The sequence below is a fragment of the Mustela nivalis genome (assembly GCF_964662115.1).
Source record: "Mustela nivalis genome assembly, chromosome: 1".
Lineage (NCBI taxonomy): Eukaryota > Metazoa > Chordata > Mammalia > Carnivora > Mustelidae > Mustela > Mustela nivalis.
Genome location: NC_139020.1, coordinates 208,174,665 through 208,201,240, shown reverse-complemented (window position 1 = coordinate 208,201,240; position 26,576 = coordinate 208,174,665). Strand labels below are relative to the sequence as shown.

The 26,576-nt window shown below is 51.9% G+C and overlaps 1 protein-coding gene and 1 long non-coding RNA gene across 5 annotated transcripts in view; both read left to right on the top strand.

Moving 5' to 3' along the window:
- Positions 1-15,414, top strand: part of SMARCA4 (SWI/SNF related BAF chromatin remodeling complex subunit ATPase 4) — a 92,171-nt gene extending 76,757 nt beyond the window's left edge. For 2 of the 4 annotated variants that reach the window (XM_082731196.1, XM_082731194.1), the window contains 5 exons: positions 11,299-11,404; positions 11,827-11,928; positions 13,057-13,189; positions 13,329-13,471; positions 14,919-15,414. In XM_082731196.1, the coding sequence (XP_082587322.1) occupies positions 11,299-11,404; positions 11,827-11,928; positions 13,057-13,189; positions 13,329-13,471; positions 14,919-14,951 (517 nt within the window). In that variant the 3' untranslated portion in view covers positions 14,952-15,414. Of the gene's footprint in view, positions 1-11,295; positions 11,405-11,826; positions 11,929-13,056; positions 13,190-13,328; positions 13,472-14,918 lie in introns of all 4 variants that reach the window. The other 2 variants (XM_082731195.1, XM_082731193.1) reach the window with 1 other exon arrangement.
- On the top strand, positions 4,332-6,288 carry LOC309865435. Its single transcript, XR_014312092.1, has 2 exons — positions 4,332-5,555; positions 5,597-6,288. It is a non-coding gene; the product is annotated as an uncharacterized lncRNA (long non-coding RNA).
- Positions 15,415-26,576: the final 11,162 nt, after the last annotated feature.

The window sequence follows — 26,576 nt, the reverse complement described above, 5'->3', positions numbered from 1 at the left end:
CCTGAGCATCAGCCTTAGCCCTGGATCACATGAGAAGAGAGGAACTGACTCCCCCAGCTGCTGCCTACAGTTCTTCCAGCATGTGCAAGATGGCCTGAGAAGTCAGGCGTGAAACTCACACTGACCCCTTGTGGAGGCTGTTCTGCAGGAGGCCGAGATCCAGTTTGACGAAAGCCCCAGCCCCGGGGGCAGAGAGCTGCACTCCCGGCTGGCATGAGACCTGTGTGGTGGGACACCTCAGTGGAGGGTTTGACACGTGGTTGACAGCTAACCCCCGTCCTCCCGGAATGGGTGACATCACAGGACTGGGAGTTCTCCCTTACAGTGGAAAGAAATGTAGAGAAGTTACAAGTGGAACTTGTATATACGGTCATTAAAGAAAGCCTCCTGCACGCTGGCGTCGAGAAGTGATTGGAGCGGGTCCATCCGCTTGCTGCTTTGCTGCTGGTCCCCTAGAAAAAGATCAAGCAGGGCACATAGAGACTTGGAAAAATTATCCTGTTTTCCTGCCTGAAAAGTTTCCTCATAGCAAATACTTTCAAAGATGACGTTTGGGTAAAAGGCTGACCTATTTAATGGATATTTTTGACATTCCTTAACATCCTGAATTTGAAACCACAGGGAGAAACAATAGTACCATTCGTCCTGTTGTGAGATTGGGTGAGAAGTGAGACCACCGTCACTCTTGACATCAGTTGCAGAGTTCTGAGAACCTAGACCGCACTCAGGCTTGCTAATTCTCTAGAAGGATTGTCTGGACTTTCTGAAAGCTGTTCAACTCACAGTTATGGTTTGTTACAGTGCAAGGACACAGATGGGCATCAGGGCAGCGTCCTGGAGAGGTATGTGTGTGGTGCTCCCAAGCGTCCTCTCCCCAGGGAGTCGCTGACAGCACTGACTTCCCTGACACATTAGGAGACAAGACTCACAGACCACTGCCAGACAAGGAAGCCTCAGTGTCTAGAGTTTTCAGTGGTCACACAGACACGACTAACCACCCAGACACGACTAACCACCCACTTGGCTGACCTCAGTCTGTAGCTCCTCTGTGGGTTGAACTGATGCCACATGACCCATCACCCTGGCCTTAAGTCGCAGTCAGAGATTCTGTGGGCCAAAGGCCCCCAGGTAAACAAAGGCAGCCCAGAAGGCAGGACATTTCAAGGGCTGAGAGTTTACCACCCAGAAGCCCGGCACAAAGGCCAGACCTCTCTTTGGACTAAGTTAAACTCTCAGGGCACACCCGTCAGGCACCTGGAACGTTCTGAGGGACCAGACACCAGACCACACCAAAGAGAACAGAAGTGAAATAAATTTGGAAGTATCCCATCACACACTTTCTTATCTCAGACTTCCTTTATAGCTCATTTCTGGAAGAGGAAGTGAAGCATCTTTTTTTTTTTTTTTTTTTTTTTTAATTTTTTTACTTGCCAGAACATTTTAATTAGCTAAAATCTATACTTGGGTTAAACACGGAGCCTGAGGAGAGAAGGAACTATTACAGCTTAGTGGCTCCTCGATGCCATTAAATTGATTACAGGATGTTGTCAGCATTTGGATTCCATACCCCCGAGTCTGCCTTGCCAAGCGAAAGGGTCAGGTGCTACAGATTCCACTCCCAGTGCTCATGGGAACCGGGGTTGGGGTCTCCATGCAGGGACTCGAGATGTTGCTTTTGATTACAAATTTCAAGATCTCCTCCAGCTATATTTCAATACGAGTGCAGTCACGTTTGATATTACGTTTGTACTTACATCGTGTCTACATACAGGTGATGTCTTCTTCTAGAAGCTTTTGCTTCATACCTGCTCAGGTTCAGGATTGCCATGCCCCTCCCTCCCCAGGCCCCTGTGTCAAGTGTGGCCTGAAGGCGTGCTGCACAAGCAGAGCTGGAGGATAAGCAGGGGCCCCGCCAGGGGAGGAGGAAAAGGAGTGTCAGGAGCAAAGGGGACAGCATATGCAGAGGCCCTGAGGCCGAGGGCTCAGACGTCCTGTGTGCAGAGAGAGCCAGCTAAGGCCAGGGGATATCATGGGCTGAGCCTGCATTGCAGAACCTCACCGGGCTCCTCCTCCTCAGTGCTTGGAAATCTCGAACTGCATCAGGGATCAGGGAGCCCTATCGTTCACAGGCAGAGTTGGAACTGGAATGAAGAAAGTAAGTTGGAAGATAGGGATTTGGGCTTTAAAATCTAAACATGAAAATAAGTCAGGCACAGGTTCCAGGTCAGGTTGGGACCGGGTCACGGGGCTCTGTGTGCTGCCAGCAGCAGGTAGCCAAGGCGCTGTCTGCAAATGCTGGGCTGTGGGTGTGCGCTGTGGAGCTCACACCTGGGAGCTTGGGGGGTGGTTTGAGAGAAGGGTGTCTGCTGGGGGGAGCCACTGAAGCAGGCCGGCGCCAGAGGACCCTCCATAGTACCTGTGCTCCCTGCTGGGGTTTTGAGCTCGACTGTGACCCGCTGTAGGGCAGAGTCATGGCTGTTGGGCAGTGGAGGGTCTGTGCCAGGTTTCCTGAACTGGATCCTACCGATGTGACAGGCGGGACCACTTGTTCTAGGAAATCCTCGCAGGTTACTCTCGATGGCTCAGGAAGCTGGTGGATGCGTTCAGGCTGCCGAGGCTAAGCCTCCCGGGGCCAAGCCCCACTGAGCAGACCCTCTCGGTCCCCTTCCTCCTTCCCCTTCCCAGCCATTTTAAAAGGACTTGGATGACTTGAGTGTCACGGACATCTGGGTTCACCATCCATCTCCCTGCCTCAGTTTCCAGCACAGAAGTAGAATCTCCCAAATGGAATTCTAGAGACCCCAAATGTGAGATACCGTGGGCCAGGCAAGCCGCCTAGACACCAGCCCTGAATTCATGTGTACAGATCTTGAAATTTGGACAGTGAGGGGCCCTGGCCTCGTCTGTGGTGGCGACTTCGGCCTGAACCTGGCAGCCACTGCCTAATTAAAACCTGTTACCCCTTGCCCTTTGCCCTTGTGGGGAGCCCTGCACCTCCCTGTTGAGAATCAAAGAACAGAAGGTTCTTGGGAGTTGAAAGAGTTGTACGTTGATTTGCAAGAAAAACAGGCGCTGTAGCAAGCCCCGGGGCAGGTTGTCTGGCTGACCAGTTCCGGGAAAGATACCTGCATGGGGCTCCAGGCCCCTCAGGACAGTCTCCTTTAGGGGAGAGAGTAGAGGGTGGACAGGCCAGGGAGCTGTTTCCTGAGGGGACAGAGAGGCCTCAAGGTTCCCTGGCCTCAGCCATGGAAGGCCATGCAGCCCTTCATCTGGAGCCCAGGCCCAGGCTGGGTGCGCTCCAGCAGAAGCTAGCCTCTGCCTGTGGGTTCAGGTCTGGGGTCAGCACTTCCTGCCTGGCGCCCAGCCGGGAGCCCGCCCTGAGAAGTGCCCCAGTGAGCTGCCCTGAGCAAACTGCTGATCCCCGTCGGCCAGGCCCTGGCCAGCCTGGATGCGGGTGCAGGGGCAGGCTGGGCGGAGGGCCCAGTGGGGCTCTAGGCCACAGGAGGGTTAGTCCCTGCAGCCTTGCCGAGTCATGCTGCGGTTCCGAAGCTGCCACAGAATTTGCTGGATGCGGTTGCACCTGCCCTGTTTGTCATCCTGCCAGCTCCAACCCCCCGGGCTTCCCTCCCTGCTGGTGGTTGGTTGCCACAGTAGAAGAAAACAGGGCAGCTGTGTTGGAAGGAGCTTAAAACTAGTTACATATAAGCTCCAAACAGGACAGGACAGACCCTGGGCCCCAGAAATAAGTAGTTTTGGGTGAACAAGTCACACCCTCTGCCTCCCGCAGAGTTCCGTGTGCTGGTGCGTTCCAAGTGTGGGCTCCTTATGCTCTCAGGGAAAGCAATAAGGAAACGGTCATGAAAATAATCAACAGGTAAGACAGGAAGTATGAAAGGAAAATTCAGAATTGCTGGGAAAGGGGGGGGTTGTGGACAAGAGGATGAATCAAAGGTTCGAGGTCAAGTAAATGAGAAATCATGAAAGAATAGATTTTAAAATGAAGCTAAAAGACAACTAGCTAAAAGAATTGAAAGGTTAAGGTTTGAAGGTGAAACTAGTTAAAAATGTAAGTTAACTAAGCTTAAAAGTTCGGAGGGCAGGGAAGGGAAGGTTTGGAGATGGGTCTGTCTGCTCCAGCTGGACCAGAGGGAACCCTAGCACTCTAGGTCCCGGGGCGCGCATCCGGTGGTCCTTTCCATTTCAAAGGGGGCTTTGCGGCCTCCCCTACTGCTCAGCTGCTCATCCCGCTAGGGGCTCATTGTTCATAGCACCTGCGGCCCGAACTCTGACTCATTCCAGCCAGGGGGCGCGCTTCTCACGGCCCAGATCACCCAGCCCCTCCGAAGGTGGCCTTGCCTCCTTGCCCCCCGCCCCCACCATGCTCGCATGACCAGCTCCATGGGCCTCTGGTGGCAGCTCCCGAGAGAGCTGGGCTGGCTTTGCCTCTCGTCTTCCCCTTCTCTCTCGTCCTGAGACATGCTCTTTGCAGTGCCTCAAATAGGTCCTCAGACAGTGCCTCAAATAGGTCAGAAGGTTTTCCAGAAACAAAATTTGAAAGTGAAATAACGAAACCCACTCACCCACTCGTTTACTTCGTTAGTATACAATTACTTCTTTTCTTCTCTGGGCTTCTGCTCTTTGTCCTTGTCACCCACAACAAATCTCTTTTGAGCTGCTGCCACCATAAAGCATGGTGCGAGGTCAGCCCCTGCGGCGTTCGCGGCCTGCCTGGGGAAGCCGCCCGGGCACGCAGGGTATGTGCTGGCAGCGGGGAGCCTGGCTGGATTATGATCCGGTTTCTGCTTGCTGTGTGATCCCAGGCTCTGCATCTTTTTTCACACCTCAGGGTCTCGCCTCCAAATCCAAATGGATTTGACGAAAATGTTAAATCCAGGTGCTTCCCTAGCTCGGGTTACTTGTTTCTTTTCTTTCCTTTTTTAATTTTTTTAATTTTTTTATTATTGATTAACATAGAGTTTATCGGTTTCAGATGTAGAGTTCAGTTATCCTGAAGGCAAGGAAAACAAAAGCAAAAATGAACTATTGGGATTTCATCAAGATAAAAAGCTTTTGCACAACAACGGGGTTTCTTTAAAATGACGCTTGGATTGCGGTGTTCACCTGTATTAAGAAACACGTGCCCCCCAGATGTGTCCTTGGCTCATTTGAAACTGCAAGCTCATTAGACACTTAACCAGAATCATAACCTACAGCTAGTCTTGGCCTTGGCACCCGTACCCTGAAATAAAGCTTCCCCACTCTACCGGGAGAGCACAGGGCCAGCAGCCCGCAGACCATTATCCTCAGCCGGCTCGCTGGTGAACACCCTTTCCTCTCAGAGTTGTTTCTCTACCTTGCAGCCCTAAGTCCAACAGAACTGGCCCTTTCAGCGGGTAGAGGCTCTTCATAAAAAGACTTTGCAACTAAGTGGATCAGATTTCTCTGTGATGCTCAAGCTATCCTTGATTTTATAACAGTAAAAAAGCTGAACCTATGGGCAACTGGGTGGCTCAGTGGGTTAAGCCTCTGCCTTCAACTCAGGTCATGATCCTGGGGTCCTCGGATCAAGCCCAGCATCAGGCTCTCTGCTCAGCAGGGAGCCTGCTTCCCAGCCCCCACTCTCTGCCTGCCTCTCTGCCTACTTGTGATCTGTCTGTCAAATGGATGGATAAAATCTTTAGAAAGAAAAAAAAAAAAAAAGCTGAACCTAGAAAATAATTATATACTAACAAAGTAAACATATAACATATTCGTTATTTCACTTTCAAATTTTGTTTCTGGAAAACCTTCTGAGATGCTGTTTCAGATGGTCTGCAGCTAAGTCAGTTTTGAAATTGCTGAGCTGCTCTATCCGGGACCTTGCAGGCTCAGTTTGCTGATCAGAAGTCAAAAGAGAACATGGTCCAGGGCTTGAAGATATCACTGAGCGATGTCATGGGAAGATGGACTAAACTGGACTCGAGGGAGGACAGCAGGGCTGAGGGACAGAGAGGGAGTCCTTCCTGGCAGTATGGGACCACCTCCGTACCTGGCTAGCAGGGTCTGTCTGGGGTACCATCTTCACTTGATTGCTTGTGACTGCCTGGGGACAAAGGGATAGTGCTCTGATCTACTTGCAATGTCTGCACTGGTCAGAGGATTAGACAGTGAGGACACCAGGCACTATGTTGCCATCCCTGATATGGACAGACATTTTTCTGTTGTTTTTAGGATTCCCACCAGCGGCCAGCAAACCCCCAAAAAAATAACTCTGCCCCACCGGCTGTGTATGTATCACCCTGAATTTAAGAATGGTTTTTTAGAGGATTTTAGAAAAATGAACAATATAATATTCCAAGATATGAAATTAAAGGAAATTCACATTTTGTTGTTCACAGAAGAAGTTTTATGGGAACGCAGCCAGAGCTCATTTTTCTACATCTTGTCTGTGGCCACTTTTGTGCAACAGTGGCAGAGTTGAGAAGTCATGATAGAGATGGGATAGCCCGCAAAGCCTGATAGAGTTACACCAGTGGTTGACAGAAAAAGGTTACTGACCCTTGATTTAGAGCAGCGTATGGGAATGGGTAGGAGGGGTCCCGACTTGGTCGTGGGGGGTGACCTGTGCGGAAGCCCTGCCTGTCACCATCTCTCATTGCTTCTCTGGTTTCTCTCCATCTGTTGGAAAGGCTTACGGCGGGATGACCTTTTTGATGCAGAGTTCGTGGTTCGGTTCTGTTGTTCTTCCTCCCCATGTTGTAATTTTGCTTTAAGGACACAGTGAAGGGACATTTGGACTTCTGGGCTCTGTGTGTCAGGAATGCTAGTTCTTTGACCTTCATGTCTAAGGACTCCTTTGGCTGGAAGGCTGTAGAGGAGTTAGCAAACACTTGCTTTTGGGACCCAGAGCTGTCTACCACCTCCCCCCTTACCCCATGCAGTGACCTGTGACTGCCACAGCTCTGGGCTCCCTCTGTCCTGAAGGTTTCACACCCCAAGAGGAAAGCATCCTCTGTTTCCTCAACTCCGCAGGGTGGGTTCTGACTGGCCAGCTCGTGTCCCAGGCCTTTGCCTGGACCCGTCACTGAGACGGGAAGGGTGAGGTACAGCACTTGGCCCAAGTCTTGGGTGAGAGGTTGGGACCAGCGTTGGGCAGCGCCACCAGAACCCTGAGTTGGCATGGGGAGGGCCCACTTCCTTAGGGAGGCAGCCGTGGTGGGTTGAGTAATAAAGGCCCTTATCAGGGCTCTTCAGGATCCAAGAAGGGCGCGTGCTACTGGACAGAGCCCTGCCCCAACAGAGAATTAGACTCGTTGCCAAACCTCATTCAGCGAGAAGCACCCACTGGCCTAGACTGGGGAGGAATTGGCGGCTTTGGGCAAGGGGCCCTGACTACGTCCCATGTCCTGTTGTAATGGGGACGGGGCAGTGAAAGGGGGAGAAGGAAATCCCTGCTCCGGGAGCTGGCGTCAGGAGGCGTGAGGGGAGCGCCCTCCTAGTCCTCATGGCCACAGGCAGCAGTGACAGTGGCTGCTGCTGCTCCTGTTGCCGAACGACGTGAGCGTCCAGGTGGTGTCTGAGTGGAAATCACAGCCTCAGGATTTTCCCAAGCTCCTTTACTCCCAGATTACTCTGCCCGCAGAAGCTTCTGAGAGCAAGGCTCATAATACAGGAGGCTAACAGGCACACAGCCCTCTCAGGGCAGGAGGTGGATTCTGGTAGTTGCTGCCAGTTCTTTCTGGAATGGGATGGTGTATAGACGACCATGCGGTGTGGGGGGCGATGAGGCGCCCTTGTTCAGAGATGACCTTTGTGATACCAAAGTTTGCTCCATGACCACTGAGACTCTCACCCTGAGCTGTTTCTTCAGCAAACGTTTATTGAGCACCGGCTTTGTACCAGGCTTTGTTCTAGGTGACAGAGATAGAGCAGGAAGTAGAACCGGCAAGGCCTGTACCCTCATGGCTGCCGTTCTAGTCTAGCGAGGACACAGACACCCAGGATTTGGTTGGGAGAAATGACACTGATCTGGGTGACTGGCTTCATATCTAATAACATAAAGAGGTTGAATTGTCAACATTTCTAGAACGCAATGCAGTACCGCTGTGACGGGACAGTACTGGTAAATCGGAATTTGATTCAAACTAGGATCCATTCATCAAAAAATATCATCAAAAAGTAAGAAGACATGACATAGGATGGAAAAGGTGTTTGCCCAGAGGACTCTGTGGAGGAGGGTAAAGACGTGAACAGATACTGGCCGGAAAGCGGTTGTCGGGGGACCCTCCCACCTGTGAAGCGGAGCCCGGGTTCCCTGCTCATCAAGGAATTGTGAATTAAAGGCACACGGAGGTAGAATTTCGCACCCCGCGTGTGGAACAGCCGCACTGACCAGGAGTGACGGCAGGTTGAGCTGACCAGATGAGAGCCGCCCGGCCCTGCTCTGCAGCGCTCCCCCCCACCGCCCCCCGTGTATCCCAGAAGTGCGGGCCAGCCGCTCCGACAGGAGTGTCCCCGGCCACGTGCTGCCGGATACCCAGAACTGGCGCAGCCCAGGTGCCCACCTGGGGCATGAGGCAGCTCCCAAGGTGTGGGAGCTGCCCCTGCGTGTGCCGCAGAGACGGTTGTCACAGCAATGAGGGGATAGCCAGGCCTGGGAGCTGATTGTGCCGGGCCCGCTGTCATCAAGTTCAAGAAGAGGCCAAGCCCACCCAGGTCCCAGAGGTCAGGTGGGCTCTCAGGAGCCTGGTGCACCTCGGGATGCTGAGCGCTGAAGATCTCATATCTCACATCTTACATCTCACAGCTGACGATCTGTAAGAGGGGGTGAGGGGCCACAGAACCTCGGGGGAGCGGGCACTTGCTCTGAGGTGACGTGAAGGCCGCAGCTGGGCTTCCCAGGGAGCAGTGGCTTTGATGATCCCGAGGCAGCGGGAGAGAGGGGTGCTGAGGTCAGAGCCCTGGAGGGCCAGGCCGCCACCACAAGGACTTTGGGCTTTGTGCCCAGTGAGGTCGACAGCTGTGACTTTTCCGCCACTAACGCAGAGGGGAGGAGGGCTGGCGAGGGAGCCTGGAAGGCCCATTTACCAGGCTCTTGGCCCCAAGCTGGCCTGAGCAGTGCCTAATGGCAGGGTGGGGGTCTCCAGAGGACTTCTAAGGATTAAAAATGACATCTCAGCACTTAGGCAACTAAAATTTAATGGCAGTGATGTGCTGAGAGAGGATACCTTTTAAAGTCCCCCATCATCCTGGGGCCCTGTCCCTCCGTCCCATGCGCCCAGTTCCGGGCCATCTGTCCTCCGAGCTCACTGCACCAGGGAAGCATCCGGCGCAGGTGGCCACCTGGGCCTTCATTCCTCAGTGACACCCTTATTCCAGAGGTTTGTAAAAGGAGCCCCATTGCTGCCCGTTCTTTCCTGTCTCCGCCAGTTTCTTAGCCCAGTGGAGATGAGAGGGTTTTATGACAAAACTCTCCACTGTATCCCAGCACCAGGGTCTTACTCATGAGCTCCCTCGAGGGCCACACATCCCGCGAGGCCCAGCCACCTTCACGGATGCAACAGATGAGCGCAGGGGTGCGTAGCCTAGAGAGCCTGGCCTTAGCGCCGGGCACAACACATTCCACACCCACCAGTGAGCAGCAGAATGAATGTAGCGGGTCACCTGGCGTTTCTAAAATGTGAAATAATGGAGAAAACATCAGAGTTCATCTCACTTGGCAAAGGCAACCCCGTGCAGGGAAACCCCGGGTATTTTACGGCTGCAGGTGCGTGTTGAATGCTGTGGCTCCCGCCGTGCATCCTGGTCAAAACTGTGATGAGAAGGCTGTCAGGATGAGAAGGGGGAGCTCTCAGAAGGTTCCGGGGGGACAGCAGGACGCGTGCAGGTGGCTTGCAGCTTGGGTCTCCCTCTCCCCGGCCGAGTGCCCAGTGCCTTCTGATTCCAGTTCTCCTCTCCGGAGATATGCGAACAAGCCCCAGCTGTCCATGGCGAGCCACCCATAGCCTGTTCCCGCAGAGAAGGGAAGCCTCCTACTCCGGGGACATTTCAGGGTTCCCTGGCCAGATGCGCCAGATGCCACGATTGCCTAAAGGAGCAGCTTTGCCAACACCGCGGGATCCTAGAAACTTTGCTCATTCGGGGTTTCTGGCACATTGCGGGGCCCCTGGTCCTCCTTCCACAGTTGGGGTCTCCTGAGCTGCCGGCCGCACATACAGGAGCTGGATTCTGGTCCCCACACCTCGCTGGCTTTGGACAGCCATCAGCATTCAGTCCTTGCTCTGGGCTGGACACTTGACACACATGTTTCCAGCAAGCCCTGCCCAGACACAGCCTGCCTTGGGCTTCTGCCTTCCAATCTGTCATCCCAGTGTGAAGGGTGCCCACGCTCAGCGAGGGCCAGCCCCACTCCGCCTTCCAAGGTGCGTTTTCAGCCACATCCTGCCACGTTGGGTTCAACTGGTCACAGATGAGGTTAGGGCAAGCCGTGGAACAGAGCCTCAACCAGGTCACCGGCCCCCCAGGGTAGGGTCCACGGCTCCAGGCTGATGGATCAGAGAGGGAGACTAAGCTCATAAGAGTTGTCGGCTCTCGTCCACCAGTCCTTAAAGCGCCTGCTCCCTCCGTTCTCAGGCAGGCCCAGGAGTGATGTCCCCTCTGAGCTCCTGTCCCTGGACAGAGCCAGGTCTGGGTGTGGCACAGCCTGGCGCCCAAGTGCATGGCTTGTCTTGAAGTGAGGCCTGGGAGACGGCACTTGACACCCTGCCACGTCACAGAACATCTTTCCTCTGCTTCCTTGTGGAAAACCAGTGCTTTCCCAATGGCAAGGGCTAGAAAACTGCTCGGGTCTTCCCTTCGGGTCTCTCTGGGGAGCATCTCTCCACTGGTTTTCGCCAAATTCTCTGAAGTTCACGGCCCCTGAGTGTGCTACCTGTAAGAGACACGCGTGCAGAAACTGGTCTTTCTCCAAGAACACATACTTACTGCTCCCGACATAAGCAAACTGATTTTTGCATCGTACATAAATGCAGTTGTGATTCTGCCTCTTTCAAGTGCTGAGGCTTTGGCTGCTTGGCATCTGCTGATATTCCCCCCAGGAGCTGGAGGGATTGGGTGAGGGCTTCAGATGCATCCCCGGCTCCTCTGGGCTTGTTTCCCTCAAGAATGTTTCAGAACTCACAGGACAGTACATATACAGGAGATAACTCCTGAGTGCTTCGAATTTCTCATTCTTCAAGCAGCGGGTGGGGGCCGGGGAGGGGGGCTCCCCCAGCTGGCAGGACCTGTGAGTGACGCCCACTGTGTCCCGCCTTGCAGTAGTAGTGGACGTCAGCTCAGCGAGGTTTTCATCCAGCTGCCTTCCCGCAAGGAGCTGCCCGAGTATTACGAGCTCATCCGCAAGCCTGTGGACTTCAAGAAGATAAAGGTAAGCCTGGCATGGGGTGTGGGAAGTGTGCCCACATCGGTGTTTGGGGGATCTGAGCCAGTATCTTCCACGTCTGGGTGCTACTGGGGTGTATGGGACAGATGACCCTGGAACAGACTGGGCAGAGCCTGAGCTGTTGGACCCAGTCACAGGCTCTTGGGGTTCCTCATGGCCTCAAGAGCCCCAGCAGCCCAGTTTGTGGGAAAGGGTCCTAAAACTGTTGATGGGCAGCCAGCGTTTGGGGTTCCTTCAAGGTTACCCATGACCTAGGCTTCAGCCGTGCAGCTCTGTGCTCAGTGGGCCTGGGCTTCCAATCTGTACAGAGGTCCCCAGAAGACAGGGCTATGACCTAGTTGGGCAGAGGGACTCCCGAGGCACAGGGCGGAGTCCTGAGGTAAGGCCGCTTCTCCCTCTACCCACAGGAGCGCATCCGCAACCACAAGTACCGCAGCCTCAACGACCTGGAGAAGGACGTCATGCTGCTGTGCCAGAACGCTCAGACCTTCAACCTGGAGGGCTCCCTGGTGAGGAGGCCCCGGGGGGCAGTCGTGGGCAGGGCACCCACTCCTGGCTTTTGCCACCTTCGCAGCTAGGCCCCAGTCCAGCAAGCTGCTTGCTCTGTCTTAAATTGATTAAGGGGCAGCTGGGTGGCTCAGTTGGTTGAGTGTCCCAACTCCTGATCTCAGCTCAGGTTTTTTTAAGATTTTATTTATTAATCTGAGAGCACAAGCAGGGGGAGAGGGAGAAACAGACTCCCCACTGAGGTAGGAGTCTGATGCAGGGCTTGATCACAGGGTCAATGAGTTCAAGCCCCGCTTTGGGCTTCACACTGGCATGGATCCTACTTTAAAAAACAAACAAAGGGGCCCCTGGGTAGCTCAGTCGGTTAAGCATCTGCCTTTGGCTCGGGTCATGATCCAAGTATCCTGGAATCCAGTCCCACTTGGGGCTCCCTGCGCAGTAGAGAGCCTGCTTCTCCTTCTGCCTGCCCCTTCCCCTGCTTCTGCAGCTCGCTTGTGCTGTCTCTCTCTAACAAATAACAGGTTGATAAAAGAATTCTCAGCCACTAGAAATATTTTGTCAATTGTGAAAGCAATGTATTCCTTACTAAAAGAAGCAGAAAGAACAACAAACAGATTAGAGGAAATAAACTCAGTCTGATCTGTCCAGGATGACCCTGTGAGCAATCCAGTGTACATGCTGGAATTTCACTTTGAATTCATTAGTGACTCCTTGAATCGTGTGGATGTGTCCTTTCCTGCAGTGAAATCAACATACACAACCTCAACTCAGCAAACTTTTCCTAAGTGTGCTATGGATAGATTGTTTGTTGGAAAAGAGATTTTACAGTCTTAAATTTGGGGGAAATGCTACTTTAAACAAGGGATATGTATTTCCACCATTGCTGCAGACCTTTTCAGAGCCTTTAAAAGCATATCCTCACTGGGATTCTTCAGAGGGAGGGAGGAACTTGTAGTTCTTCCTAAACTAGCACATCCACACTTTTCTCCACGTCTCATGTTCTCTTAGGCCCTGACTGGGAAAGGGTTACGGAGGGCTCTCTGCCCTGCACAGGCTGTCCTGGCCAGAGGGCAGGGCCAGTGGCCCCTTTCAGCCCCCAGCCCACGGAAACCCCACGTGTCTCTTTTTAGATCTACGAAGACTCCATCGTCCTGCAGTCGGTTTTCACCAGCGTGCGGCAGAAAATCGAGAAAGAAGATGACAGCGAGGGCGAGGAGAGTGAGGAGGAGGAGGAGGGCGAGGAAGAAGGCTCTGAGTCTGAGTGTGAGTCCCAGCGGCGGGTGGTTGCGCAGACCAGCATCACAGCCAGGCCGCTTCCTGCCACCCCTGACTCGGCTTGCCATGCTCTCCCAAGCTCACATCTTTTTTCCTTCTCCCCCACTCTTTCTGGTCCCTACCCCAGCCCGCTCCGTCAAAGTGAAGATCAAGCTGGGCCGGAAGGAGAAGGCGCAGGATCGGCTGAAGGGGGGCCGGCGGCGGCCGAGCCGCGGTTCGCGGGCCAAGCCGGTGGTGAGCGACGACGACAGTGAAGAGGAGCAGGAGGAGGTGAGTCCCCGGCACTGGCAGCAGGAGCCGGTGGCCGTGGCGGGCCAGTCTTTGGAGCTCTGTCCGCGTGCCAGGTCTTGGACCCTTCTGTCACGGCCTTGGGTGGGTCAGTGCCCCAACACCCCACTCCACAGATAGGGAGACTGAGGCTTGGGGTTGGACACGGCACATAACTCCAGACCAGGTCCGTGTGACCCTGGTGAACCAGTGCTCTGAGGCCGGTGGGTGCAGTCGCCTCTCCCAGCACACTGGGCCCGCCATGCTGAGGCCAGTGGGGCTGAGTCTCTATCGAGGGTGGGGTCAGGAGACCCTGGGATGAAAGATGCCATCAGACAGGCCCCTGTCACTCCTGAGCAGACACAGCCCCCTCTGTAGCTGAGGCTTTCATGATGCCCTTGCCCTGGGTGACACACGGGCTTCGCCACCAGGTCTCTGCTCGTGGCTCTGTTCTGGCCTCTGTAGGACGATTTCCAATCAGTGGTGGTGGATAAAAACAAAAACCAAAATCCCACGATCTAAAATTACCAAAACAGTGTGGAACAGGCCCTGTGAATTATGCCACAAGTGGTGTCTGCGTGTCGCCTCTGCCCCAGAGCGGCCGCTTACCTTACAACCAGGGAGAAGCGGCAGGAGCGTCGAGCCCACAGTGGCCCGCTTTGTGGGTATGGAGGATGGTGGCAACCCGTCTGAGCAGACTCTTGGCCCCCTGGCTGGGGCCCCAGTGCCCAACCCTTCCCTACTGTGGGAGACCGGCTGTTCACTTCACTTCGGAGCCTCAGTTTCCACTTCTAGAAAACAGGGAGGCCACGTGGATGTCCTGGGGTCTGGCCCCCGGCGGAACTCCAGTGCTGTCTCAGGGTTGCTGTTTTTCTCATGCAACCATTTGTAGTAATTACAAAATCTGGAGGCTCGGAACAAACGTGACCATGTCGCGGTAACCCGGTGAGGACATTACCGATGTCCCGGCCGTGGAGCGCTAGCCTGTGTTTCCGGAGAGGAGAGTCTGGGCCGTGAAGCTCCCCATCTGCCCAGTCCTCATGCGGCAGAGCATTCTGTGGCCCTTGCCAAGCTTTTCAAAACGTTTGTGCGGTAGAACAAGCATCCTACATAGAAATAACCACGGTGGTCTTGAAGCTGCAGGTCAGGGGCACAGGGACAGGCACATGCGGTGGGAGGAAGCACAGAGGGCTCAGCGAGGCTCCCGGATCCGAGGAGAGTCCGTGTGGGCATAGGGGCCAGCCCTCGGGAGATCCGCGACACCAGGATTTGGCCATGGCGCCAGGGGCAAAGCCAAGGGCTGCCACACCTTCAGCCTCATGGTGCCCCTCGGCTGCCCGCTCCCTCCCTGCCCCGCCCCCAGTGAAGGCAGTCAATGAACATACTTGACCCCAGGGGGGCGCCCTCCACAGTGGGGCTGACCATGCTCTCTCCTCCTGTCCCCCTCCAGGACCGCTCAGGAAGTGGCAGCGAGGAAGACTGAGTCCCAACATTCCAGAGTCTCGACCCCGGGCCCCTGGTTCCAGAGCCGAGGCGGCGTAGCCCTTAGCAGTAACGGGTAGCAGCAGATGTAGTTTCATACTGAGGGTAAACTGTATAAACGAAAATCTTCCATATTTATACGGCAGAGAAGATGTAGGACTGTTTGTGTCTGGCCCTGTCCTGGCATCCGTAGCGTTTGTAACAGCATTAACTGTTGAAGACGAGAATCATGACTCGGGGAACACGCGACACCCGCTCGTCTTTCTTCTCCCGGCAGTACTGTCGCGGCCGCAGTTGGGAGTCACTGTAGTTTCCGCCGTGGATGCACGCGTGTGGCCATCCACCCCTCGTACTGTATTCTGTGGGGCAGGTCAGACTCGCTGGGGCCGGGGGCCGCAGGCCCGGCGGGGTATGTCAGTGTCACTGGATGTCAAACAGTAATAAATTAAACAGACAAAACTCGCGGCCTTGCCTTCCGTGGTAGACTCATTCCAGGCTCCCTGCGGTGTCCCCGATGCCTTGCGGGCCCCGTCCTCCTCCCGTCACCACATCCCATGGGTGTTTGTTTCACAAGGGAGGACACTGAGGCCCGGGCAGAGAGAGAGAGACCTGCCGGTCCTCACACCATCTGATCTCCAGCTCAGGCTCTTGGGCCTGCCGGTGCCACGGCCATGCAGGGAGCAGGCAGCTCAGTCCCTTCCCTGTCTGCAGCCGAGGGTGACAGCCACAGAGATGGGCAGGGGCCACACAGGTCAGTGTCTTGGCCTGGGAAGCCCAGGGCACTGTGGAGCTCTATGACGGACATGGAAGTCTCCAAGATAGGTGATTTTTTTTTTTTTTTTTAAGATTTTTATTTTTTATTTGTGAGAGAAAGCACCCAGGTGGGGGGTAGCAGCAGGCAGAGGGAGAAGGAGACTCCCACTGAGCAGGGAGCCCAGTGTGGGACTCAGTCCCAGGACCCGGGCATCACGACCTGAGCCTAAGACAGACACTTAACCAACTGAGCCACCCAGGCATCCTAAGATACGTGTATTTTTAAAATATATATTATTTAAGTTGTATAAAGACGTGGGCCCCTGGGTGGCTTAGTCAGTTAAGCATCTGCCTTCAGCTTGGGTCATGATCCCAGAGTCCTGGGATCGAGTCCCGCATCACTTGCTTCTGCCTCTCCCACTCACCCTGCCTGTGCTCTCCCTTTCTCTCCATGTCAAAAAAAAAAAAAAAAAAAAAGTCTTTAAAAAATGTAGGAAGATGTATTGATGCCCATAACAGAGAGACTTTCTGATCCAGCTCTGTAGGCCCGCCTCCCCCACAGCCTGCGGCTGCTGACGTTTCTGCTCGGACCTGGGGTTTTGTTTTTAGGCGTCTTCCTTGAGCAGTCCCCCCCCCTCGCCGGCCTGGCTTCCAGGTCAGCCGGTGACGGCTCGGCCTTTGTATTCAGACACCTGACTCACTGAGGCTCTGCGCCAGTGGCCCCGTGCTTAGGCAGCTTTCGAGTTGGCCCTGCCTCGGCTTCCCACCGCCCTCTTTCACGTTTTCTCAGCGCACGCACACGGCCTCCCCTTGGGCAGGCTGTGTGGACCTGTGGGTGGACGGGCCTCTCTCCACCTCTCCCAAGCAGGTGCGTGGACTTGCGGGTGCTCCCAGCTTTCTGGCCTGTTGCTGATCCATGGGGCCAGCTGTGGTTCTGTCGTTCTCCGGGCCTTTCTGTTGCCTGTGTGCCCAGCTGAAGTTACAGCCAAACAACTCGCTCACTGCCTGCTTGATGGTGGTTATCCCTAGTTTGCAGATGAGAAAGCCTGCACGGAGAAGGGAAGCATTTACCCCAAGGCTGCACTGCCAGTCCCAGAGCCACTATTTATTTGTAAAGCGTTGCTCACCTTCCTTCCAGGTCGGGTGGTGTGGGTTCCGGTCCTGACCCAACCACTTCCAGGCTGTGTGACCTTGGGCTGCATTCTGCCCCGTCTCTGAGCCCACTGGGAGATGGGAAACCAAAAGATACTTGGGAGCGTTGTACTTCCTTCTTCAGGCATTTCTGTATTTTCCATGGTAATGGTAAAAAGGAAGATAAATTTTGGTGACTCGGTTTTTGAGTGGCAGACTTTGATCTTGGCTCAGGGTCATGATTCTCAGGGTCTTGGGGAATAATTTTGAAGCCAAAAAAAAAAAAAAAAGTGAAGGTAATCAGTAGGTGCTGGTGTTTGGCAGAACATCCACACATGGGGATCCGGGGACACATTGACCAGGATGAGGGTGAGAGGTCAGGCTGCAGGGCCCCTGGCCCGGCTCCCGCATTGACCTTGGCCTAAGGTCGCAAAACACCAGAACCAGGCACCTCCACCAGCCCGAACTCCTGCTGTTTCGGGTTAGAGATCCTGCCTGCTCCCTCCCCACGCCCCAGCCAGACTTCGCTCTCAGCACCCATCTGTCTGGGTAGTGCTTTCCCCTCCAACTCTGCCCTCTGGCCAATGTCTTCCTCCCCCACTTCTCCCAACTTCCTGAGGGCGTGGGGGACTTTGTGCTTCGTTCCCATTTCACAGATGACACAGGTGGGGCGCAGAGAGGAGAGGCACTTGCTCACCACCACAGATCTGAGCCCAGGTTTGGGAAACACAAGAGTCCTTGGGGACCAGGATGGGCCCTGGGTCTAGAGGAAAGGCCCCGGATCTAGAAGGTGACGGGAGGGGTGGGGAGTTGAGCAATGGGGGCAGACCTCTGTGTCCCCAGGGAAGCACAAGAGGCCTCAGGAAGACATGGTTGAGGATGTGCACGGGATGGCTCATGACTGCAATGTCACGTGGTCAGTGCATGATGGGAAGCCACGAAATGCCCTGGCGAGGCTGGGACTGGGAGGGGGGCAGTCACAAAAAACCAGACCAGGGCTCCTGGCTGGCTCAGTTGGTGGAACACGTGGCTCTTGATCTCCAGGTCATGAGTTCAAGCCCCACACTGGGCATAGTTTGCTTTTTTTTTTTTTTTTTTTTTTAAAGTCACTGGGTGACTCACTGGGTTAAGTGCCTTTGGCTTAGGTCATGATCTCAGGGTCCTGGGATCAAGCTCCATGTTGGGCTCCTCGCTCAGTGGGGAGCCTGCTTCTCCTCCGGCTTCTCCTCCCCCCAGCTCAGGCTCTCTCTCTCTTTCTCAAATAAATAAATAAAATTAAAAATATCTGTATGTATACCCTTGGAGCTCCTGGGTGGCTCAGTCGGTGAAATATCTGACTCTTGATGGCTCTTGATCTCAGATCAGGTCTTGATCTCAGGATGGGTCGTGAGTTTGCATCCATGTAGGCATGGAGACCACAATAAATAAACACACACACACACACACACACACACACACACACACACATCTTTTCTTCAGGAATTACTCTTAAGGAAATTATTAGAGATACAGTCAGAGAACAGGTACCATTTCCATTGGGTGGGAAAAGCTCTACACAACACAATACTAACACCCCATTAAGGTTCATCCAGAAGACACTGAACAGACATTAAACAGCATATCAGAGGCATGAGAAAGGGATTAGATATGACACGAAGAGGGGGTAATGGATACAAATGGTACTGATCAATGAGATTCGAATTATATCTATAGTCTCATTAATCATATTGTACTAATGTCCGAATGTTAATTTCCAGGTCCAGTAAAGCACTGCGATTATGGAAGATACGTAATGTTACCATTAATTGCACTTACCATTGGGAGAAGCGTTAATGGGACCACTCTGTACTGTTTTTGTAACTTTTTGTTTTAAGATTTTATTTATTTGACAGAGACACAGTGAGAAAGACAACAGAAGCAGGGGGAGTGGGAGAAGGAGAAGCAGGTTTCCCACCAAGCAGGGAGCCGGATGCAGGGGCTGGATCCCAGGACTCTGGGATCAATGACCTGAGCCAAAGGCAGACGCCTAACAACTGAGCCACCCAGGCACCCCTGTTTTTGTAACTTTTTTGAGTCTATAATTATTTCCAAAAAAGTGTTTAGAAAATTGGGGCGCCTGGGTGGCTCAGTGGATTAAGCCGCTGCCTTCGGCTCAGGTAATGATCTCAGTGTCCTGGGATCAAGCCCCGCATCGGGCTCTCTGCTCAGCGGGGAGCCTGCTTCCCCTTCTCTCTCTGCCTAGCTCTCTGCCTACTTGTGATCTCTCTCTGTCAAATAAATAAAATCTTTTAAAAAAAAAAAAAAAGAAAGAAAATTGTATCAGTGGGGCACCTAGGTGGCTCAGCTGTTGGGTGTCTGCCATCAGCTCGGGTGGAGGGTCTGGGGTCCTGGGTCAAGCCCTGTGTCTGGTCTCTCTGCTCGGCGGGGAGCCTGCTTCCCCCCACCCCCCACCTGTCTCTCTGCCTACTTGTGGTCTCTGTCAAACAAATAAATAAAATCTTTTTTTAAAAAGTTTGTATCAGGACAGTCTGCTGTAACAAACATCCCCATTGTCTAAAGGGTTAAATCAACAAAGGGTGATTTCTCTTCTTCACATCTACCAGGTTGTGTTACTCAGGGACCCAGCAATATGTTGGCTCCAACATACCATGGGCCTCTATAGTTGCCAAGCCAGGAAAATTACACTTAGAGCATCCCCCTGAATGTGACACACGTGCCTAGTGTCCTTGGCTCAATCAAGTCATATGGCCACTACTAGCTTCAGTTGAGAACAAAAAGAACAATCCTTTGGGGGCCTAGAACAAGTTCAGTGAGTACCACACTGTGCATAGGAAATAATCCCATTTCATAATGATTTACATTATATCTATATATCTGTCAATCAATTGATCAATCAATCCACAGTAGATGACTAGATTAAATATATTAAATAAATAACATATACATTAAGTAAATAATATATATAACATGTAAATAAAAATATATATATACTGGATAAAATAAATATATAAATTTAAAATAATATATAAATAATATACACAGAATTAAATAAATAATATAAATAATATATAATAAATACTGTATATGTAGTGATGATATTGAGTAGACTGTGGATTACCTCTTGGCAATTTCTGAGTCTTTCTAAGTTTTCTACTTTTCTAAAGTTTTTTTCTTTTTTCTTTTTGTTTTAAGATTTTTATTTATTTATTTATTTGAGAGAGAGAGAGAGAGAGATCGCAAGTAGGCAGAGAGGCAGGCAAAGAGAGAGAGGAAGGGAAGCAGGCTCTCTGCTGAGCAGAGAGCCCGACGTGGGACTCGATCCCAGGACCCTGAGATCATGACCCGAACCAAAGGCAGCGGCTTAACCCACTGAGCCACCCAGGCGCCCCTACTTTCCTAAAGTTTTTACATTTAAGCATGTGCTGTAATCCAAGACAATGACCAAATAGTTGGAATTTAGATCAACCTCAGGAGAATCGTCTTAAGTAGGAGATGATGAGGCTGAGACTTAGAGGAAGTAACAGCAGTGTTTTTCTAGCCCCAGACACTTGTGATTTCAGTTTTAATCTCAGAGACATTCTATCAAGCGGGATTCTTGTTTCCAAATGACATCAACCAACCTGGGTGGTTTCTGCCTCCAAAGAACAGTGGGTGTTGGTGTGAGAATGCGATTGGCAGATTCCAGGTCACTTGCTCACATTCTTGTTCAAGGGATGCTGGGAAAGCTAATATCTAGCCTTCAGAATTTCAAAAATTGGAGGTGGGGAAGAGATCCACAAATGCAAGAACTAGGTTCAGACGCTGAATAGACAAAATAAACGTGGGGGGCCGGGGGGTCATAGCTTGAGAAAAGGGAGATCAGCTCTACCACCAACTTGCTATGTGACCTTAGGCAAACCTCTTTCCTTCTCTGAGCCTCTGTTTGTCTCTTTGTTAAAGGGGGCCTGAGTGATTTTGCATATATTTGCCTATGAAACATAGATTTTATACCTTTTTTAAAAGATTTTATTTACTGGGACACCTGGGTGGCTCAGATGGTTAAGTGTCTGCCTTCAGCTCAGGTCATGATCCCACCAGGGTCCTGGGATGGAACCCCATGTCCCAGCTCTCTGCTCGGCAGGGAGTCTGTTTCTCCCTCTCCCTCTGCCTGCTGCTCTGCCTGCTTGCACTCTCTCTCTCTCCCCCTCTGTCAAATAAATAAACAAAATCTTGAAAAAGTAAAATGAAGGGGTGGTTGGGTGGCTCAATCATTATGCGTCTGCCTTCAGTTCAGGTTAGGATCCCAGGGTCCTAGGATCAAGCCCCGCATCAGGCTCCCTGCTGGCTGGGAAGCCTGCTTCTCCCTCTCCCACTCCCCCTGCTTGTGTTCCCTCTCTCCCTGTATCTCTCTCTGTCAAATAAATAAAATATTTTTTAAACATTTAAATTAATTTAAATTAAAAAATAAAATTAAACGAATGAGAAGTGCCTGAGTTGCTTAGTTGGCTAAGGTGCCAACTCTTGATTTCAGCTCAGGTCATGATCTCAGGGTCATGGGATTGAACCCATTGCACTCGGGGCAGAGTCTGGTTCTCCCTCTCCCTCTGCCCCCCCCAACTCATTCTCTCTCTCCCTCTCTCAAATAAATAAATAAAATCTTTAAAAAATAAAAATAAGGGATGCCTGGGTGGCTCAGTCGGTTAAACTGCTGCCTTCGGCTAGGGTCATGATCCCACGGTCCCAGGATCAAGTCCCGCATTGAGCTCCTTGCTCGGCAAGGGGTGTGCTTCTCTCTCTGCCTCTGTCTGCCACTCTGCCTGCTTGTGCAATCCCTCTCTGTCTCTCTGAAAAATAAATAAATAAAATCTTTAAAAATGGGACGCCTGGGTGGCTCAGTGGGTTAAGCCACTGTCTTCGGCTCAGGTCAAGATCCCAGGGTCCTGGGATCGAGCCCCAAATCGGGCTCTCTGCTCAGCGGGGAGCCTGCTTCCTCCTCTCTCTCTGCCTGCTTGTCATCTCTCTCTGTCAAATAAATAAATAAAATCTTAAAAAAAAAAAAACTTTAAAAATAAAAAATAAATAAAATGTTAAATGGTGCAGCTGCTGCAGAAAACAATATGGCGGTTCTTCAAACAATTAAAAATAGAATTACCAGCGACTGGCCAGCTGAGTCAGAAGTGCCTGAGACCCTTGCCCTTGAGGTTGTGAGTTCGAGCTACAGGCTGGGTGTAGAGATGACTTAAATAAAACTTAAAAAAAAAAAAAAGAAAAAGAAAGAGAAAGAGAGTGCTGTGATCGCAGGCAGCTAGCAGTACCCAGCACCTCTGTAGACAGGTGCCATGTCTGCAACCCAGGACCACGACCATGCAGGAGCGAGCACAGAGCCTGGGTTCCAGGCAGGGCGTTGGGGTCACCGAGCATCAGAACATGCAGAATGGGACGATCAGACAGGTCTGCGCCCTACCCCGCCCCCACGGTGATTCTGATGACCTTTCTCTCCCTGGATGCCCATGGGTTCCTGGCAGCCGGGTTGTGGGCAGCCTGAAAGAGGGCTGGGAGGCCATGCAGCCCTTGACTTCCATCCTGAGGCCAAGGCTCACCAAGGCTGACGCAAGCAGCTGTGGGGGCCAAGGTCGCACACGTGGCTTGGAGGAGATTGTCACAATATTTGGGGTTTTAGTCCCCTTCTCTTTATTTATTTCCCTTCCCTCCCTCCATTCTCTCTTTCCTTCCCTCCTAGATATTCTTTCTTTTCCTTTCTTTCTCTTTTATTTGTGATCATGGCAAACACACATCACATAAAATTTACCATCTTCACCATTTCAAGCGCACAGTGCAGTGGCGCTAAGGACATCCACATTGTTGTGCAACTGTCACCGCGTTGACCTTCAGAACATTTCCATCTTCCCAAACTGAAACTGTCCTCATTAAACACTAACTCCCCCTCCCCCTGGTACCCGCCATTTTCCTTCTGTCTCCATAAATCCGACTCCTCTAGGGACCACCTATAAATGGAATTGTCCTTTTGTGAATGGTTCTACTTTTTTAATTTTTTTCTTCTTTAAGATTTTATTTTATTTTTATTTTTTAAGATTTTATTTATTGGGGCATCGGGGTGGCTCAGTGGGTTAAGCCTCTCCCTTCAGCTCAGATCATGATCTCAGGGTGCAGGGATCAAGCCCTGCATAGAGCTCTCTGCTCAGCGAGGAGCCTGCTTTCCCCTCTCCCTCTACCTGCCTTTCTGCTTACTTGTGATCTCTCTCTCTATCAAATAAATAAATAAAATCTTTTTTTTAAAAAAAGATCTGATTTATTTTTATGACAGACACAGCGAGAGAGGGAACACTAGCAGGAGTGAGAGACGGAGAAGTGAGCTTCCTGCCCAGCTGGGAGCCTGATGCGGGGCTGGATCCCAGGACCATGGCATCATGCCTGACCCGAAGGCAGATGCTTAACAATGGAGCCACCCAGGCGCCCCAATATTTTATTTATTTTAGAGACAGAGCCGGGCGGGGAGGAGAGGCAGAGGGAGGAGAGGGAATCTCAAGCAGACTCCTCGCTGAGTGCAGAGGTCAACGTGGGGCTCAATTTCACAACCCTGAGGTCACAACCTGTAAATCAAGAGCCAGATGTTCAACCAACTGAGTCACCCCATTGCTCCTTGTTTCACTTTTTTCTGAATCACACGAATAGGACACATCCCATAAGGCGTCAAACATCATAGGACACAGCGAAAGGCACTCTCCCACTTGCCTCCTGAGATTGGAACCCAGGGCTATTTGTGTCCCTGGATGTAACCACAGACTTTGGACTGTCGCAGGCAGTCTGGACGGGAGTCCTCACCTCCATCCATCTTCGCTCCTGCCCACAACTGTCCATCAATCTCGGTTCTTCAGGAGTCCTAGAAATCCACGGACACAGTCTGCTCTTAGCTATACAGCCCACGTGACCACCTGGGCGGAGAGATGCGAGCCCAGCTCCGCCCTCCAGGGGCTGGTGCCTGGCAGGCTGCATACACCCGGCCTTTTACACCAAGAGCAGACTGCTGCTAAAAGAAAGCCTGATCTTGACCTTTGGGTCAAGACCCCATGGCCTCTCAGTCGCACCCTAAGTACCTCACACAGGCTCTTCCTTCTGCCCGCATTGCCTTTCGTTCAGCCAGGTCCTTCTCGTTATCCAGGCCTTCGCTTCAATGCTCCCACGCTCCGAGAAGCCTCCTTCCCACCCCACCTCAGCTCAGCCCAGTGGTGTGAGGCACGTGGCTAATATTATCTATCTTGCTCCAGGTGGTGGCTACACAGATGAGTAGATATAAAATAAACCTATGCCGGGACACCTGGGTGGCTCAGTCGGTTAAGCGTCTGCCTTGGCTCAGGTCGTGATCCCAGGGTCCTGAGATCGAGCCCCACATCAGGCTCCTTGCTCAATGGGGAGCCTGCTTCTCCCTCTCTCTGCTGCTCCCACACTGTTCGTGTTCTCTCACTCTCGCTTGCTCTCAAATAAATAAATAAAATCTTAAAAAAAAAAAAAGTCATAAAAAGAGGCACCTCCCACACTAGCCACTCCTTTTTTTTGTGTTACCACAAATTTGGGTATGAACAACCACCTCGCTGATTTGTTTCATGCTTTCTCCCCCCACTGGAACCTCAGCTCCTGGGGCGGTGGGAACTTTGCGTTGTTCCTCTGGTGTCCTCAGCACCTAGAACGTTCCTGAGAGAGAGCAGACGCTCGGGAAAACCTTGTTGAATGAGGAATAACTACAAGGGCACGGAGACCCAGAAAGAAGTGGTTTGTCCAGAGTCCCAGAATTGATGTAATGGAGACACAGAGCTGACCCCACTTCTGGCCAGATTTCCAATACCCGTGAAGCTTTCCAGGATCCTCCAGATCATTCCAGATAGGCCAAAACCATTCAGAAAACTCTCCATGTGTGGGCAGGCGGGCTGTAAGCAACGCGCCTCATGTGGTTATGTTGCAGAAACCATGACAGGGGCGGGGACTGTTCATGACTGAACTTTCCACTTCAGGATTCACGAGGATTGATAACCGGTGGGTGAGTTAAATATAAAATATATCGGAAGAGGTGCCTGCTCTCCCAGCCCGCCCCTCAACTCTTGCCCAGGGCTCTCTCTCCCATCCCTAACCCATGACCTGTTTAATGAGTCATCTGCTCAAATTACCCCTTGGATCCAGCCGCTCTCAGCTCCAGGGCCTCAGATGCTTCTGACTGCCCTGGAAATAGTTTCCTTCATTCGAAGGGCATGCCAAGGCCTCGAGTGTCCATCCTGGACTTCCACACATGTGCCCCACCCTTCCGCCAAGCTCTCTCCGTCTCCACCTCACTGTCTGGCCCGCCATTATTAGACAGTTTGGGGTTGACAGAAAAATGGAGCGGAACATCAGATTTCCCATATACCACTGCCCTCCCCCACAGGCACAGCCTCCCCACTATCAACAGCCCCACCAGAAGGGTGCACTTGTTACGACGGATGAACCCACGCTGACATGCCATTATCACCCAGAGCCCATGGTAGACACGGCAGTTCATTCTCCATGAGGTATAATCTGTGAATTCAGACAAAGGTATGACCTGTCTTCTGTAATATAGAATAGAGCCACTGGCCTACACAACCTGTGTGCCCCGTGTACATCTCCTCTGCCCCCTGCCGCCACAATACCTGGCAACCAGTCAGCGCTTGGCCATCTTCATAGTTTCGCCTTTTCCAGAATGTGGTAGGCACAGTTGGAAGTGTACAGTATGACCTTTTATTGGACCAGCTTCTTTCACTTTTTAAGAGGCATTGATGGTTCCTGCATGTCTTTTCATGGCGTGATAGCACATTCCTTTTTAGTACGAACATTCCATTGGTTGGACGTGTCATGGTTTATTTAGTCATTTACCTGCTGAAGGACATCTTGGTTGTCTCCCAAGTTTGGGGCCATTATGCATAAAGCTGCTATTAACATCCACCTGCAGTTTTTTGTGTGGACTTAAATTCTCATCTCATGTGGGAAGTGTCAAGGACCATGATGCCTGGGCCATATGGTACGAGTGTGTTTACTTTTAGAAGAAACTTCCAAACTATCTTCCAAAGTGGCAGCTCCATTTTGCATTCCCACCAGCAATGAATGAAGGTTCCAATTTCTCTACCTCTTCACCAAATTCACCACTTGTGAATTTCTGGTTTTGGCTTTTTAAATATTTTTATAATAGCCATCCTAAGGGGTGTGAGGTACGAGGCATCTCGCTGTCATTTTGAATTGCATTTCCCTAATGATTAGTAATGAATATCTTTTCATGCCCTTATTGGCCATTTAAAAAACTTTTGGGGCCGGTGCCTGGGTGGCTCAGTGGATTAAATCCTCTGTCTTCGGCTCAGGTCATGGTCTCAGGGTCCTGGGATCGAGCCCCACATCAGACTCTGCTCGGCGGGGAGCCTGCTTCTACCCCACCACCCCACCTGCATCTCTGCCGGCTTGTGATCTCTCTTTCTCTCTCTGTCAAATAAATAAAGAAAATGTTTTAAAAAATTTTAAGATTTTATTTATTTCTTTGACACAGAGAAAGAGAGAGAGAGAGCACAAGTTGGGGAGTGGCAGCAGAGGGAGAAAGAGAAGCAGGCTCCCTACAGAGCAGGGGGAGCCTGATGTGGGACTCGATCCCGGGACCCTGGGATCATGACCTAAGCCAAAGGCGGTTGCTTAACCAACTGAGCCACCCAGGTGCCCCCCCCAAAAAATTATTTTAAGATTTTATTTATTT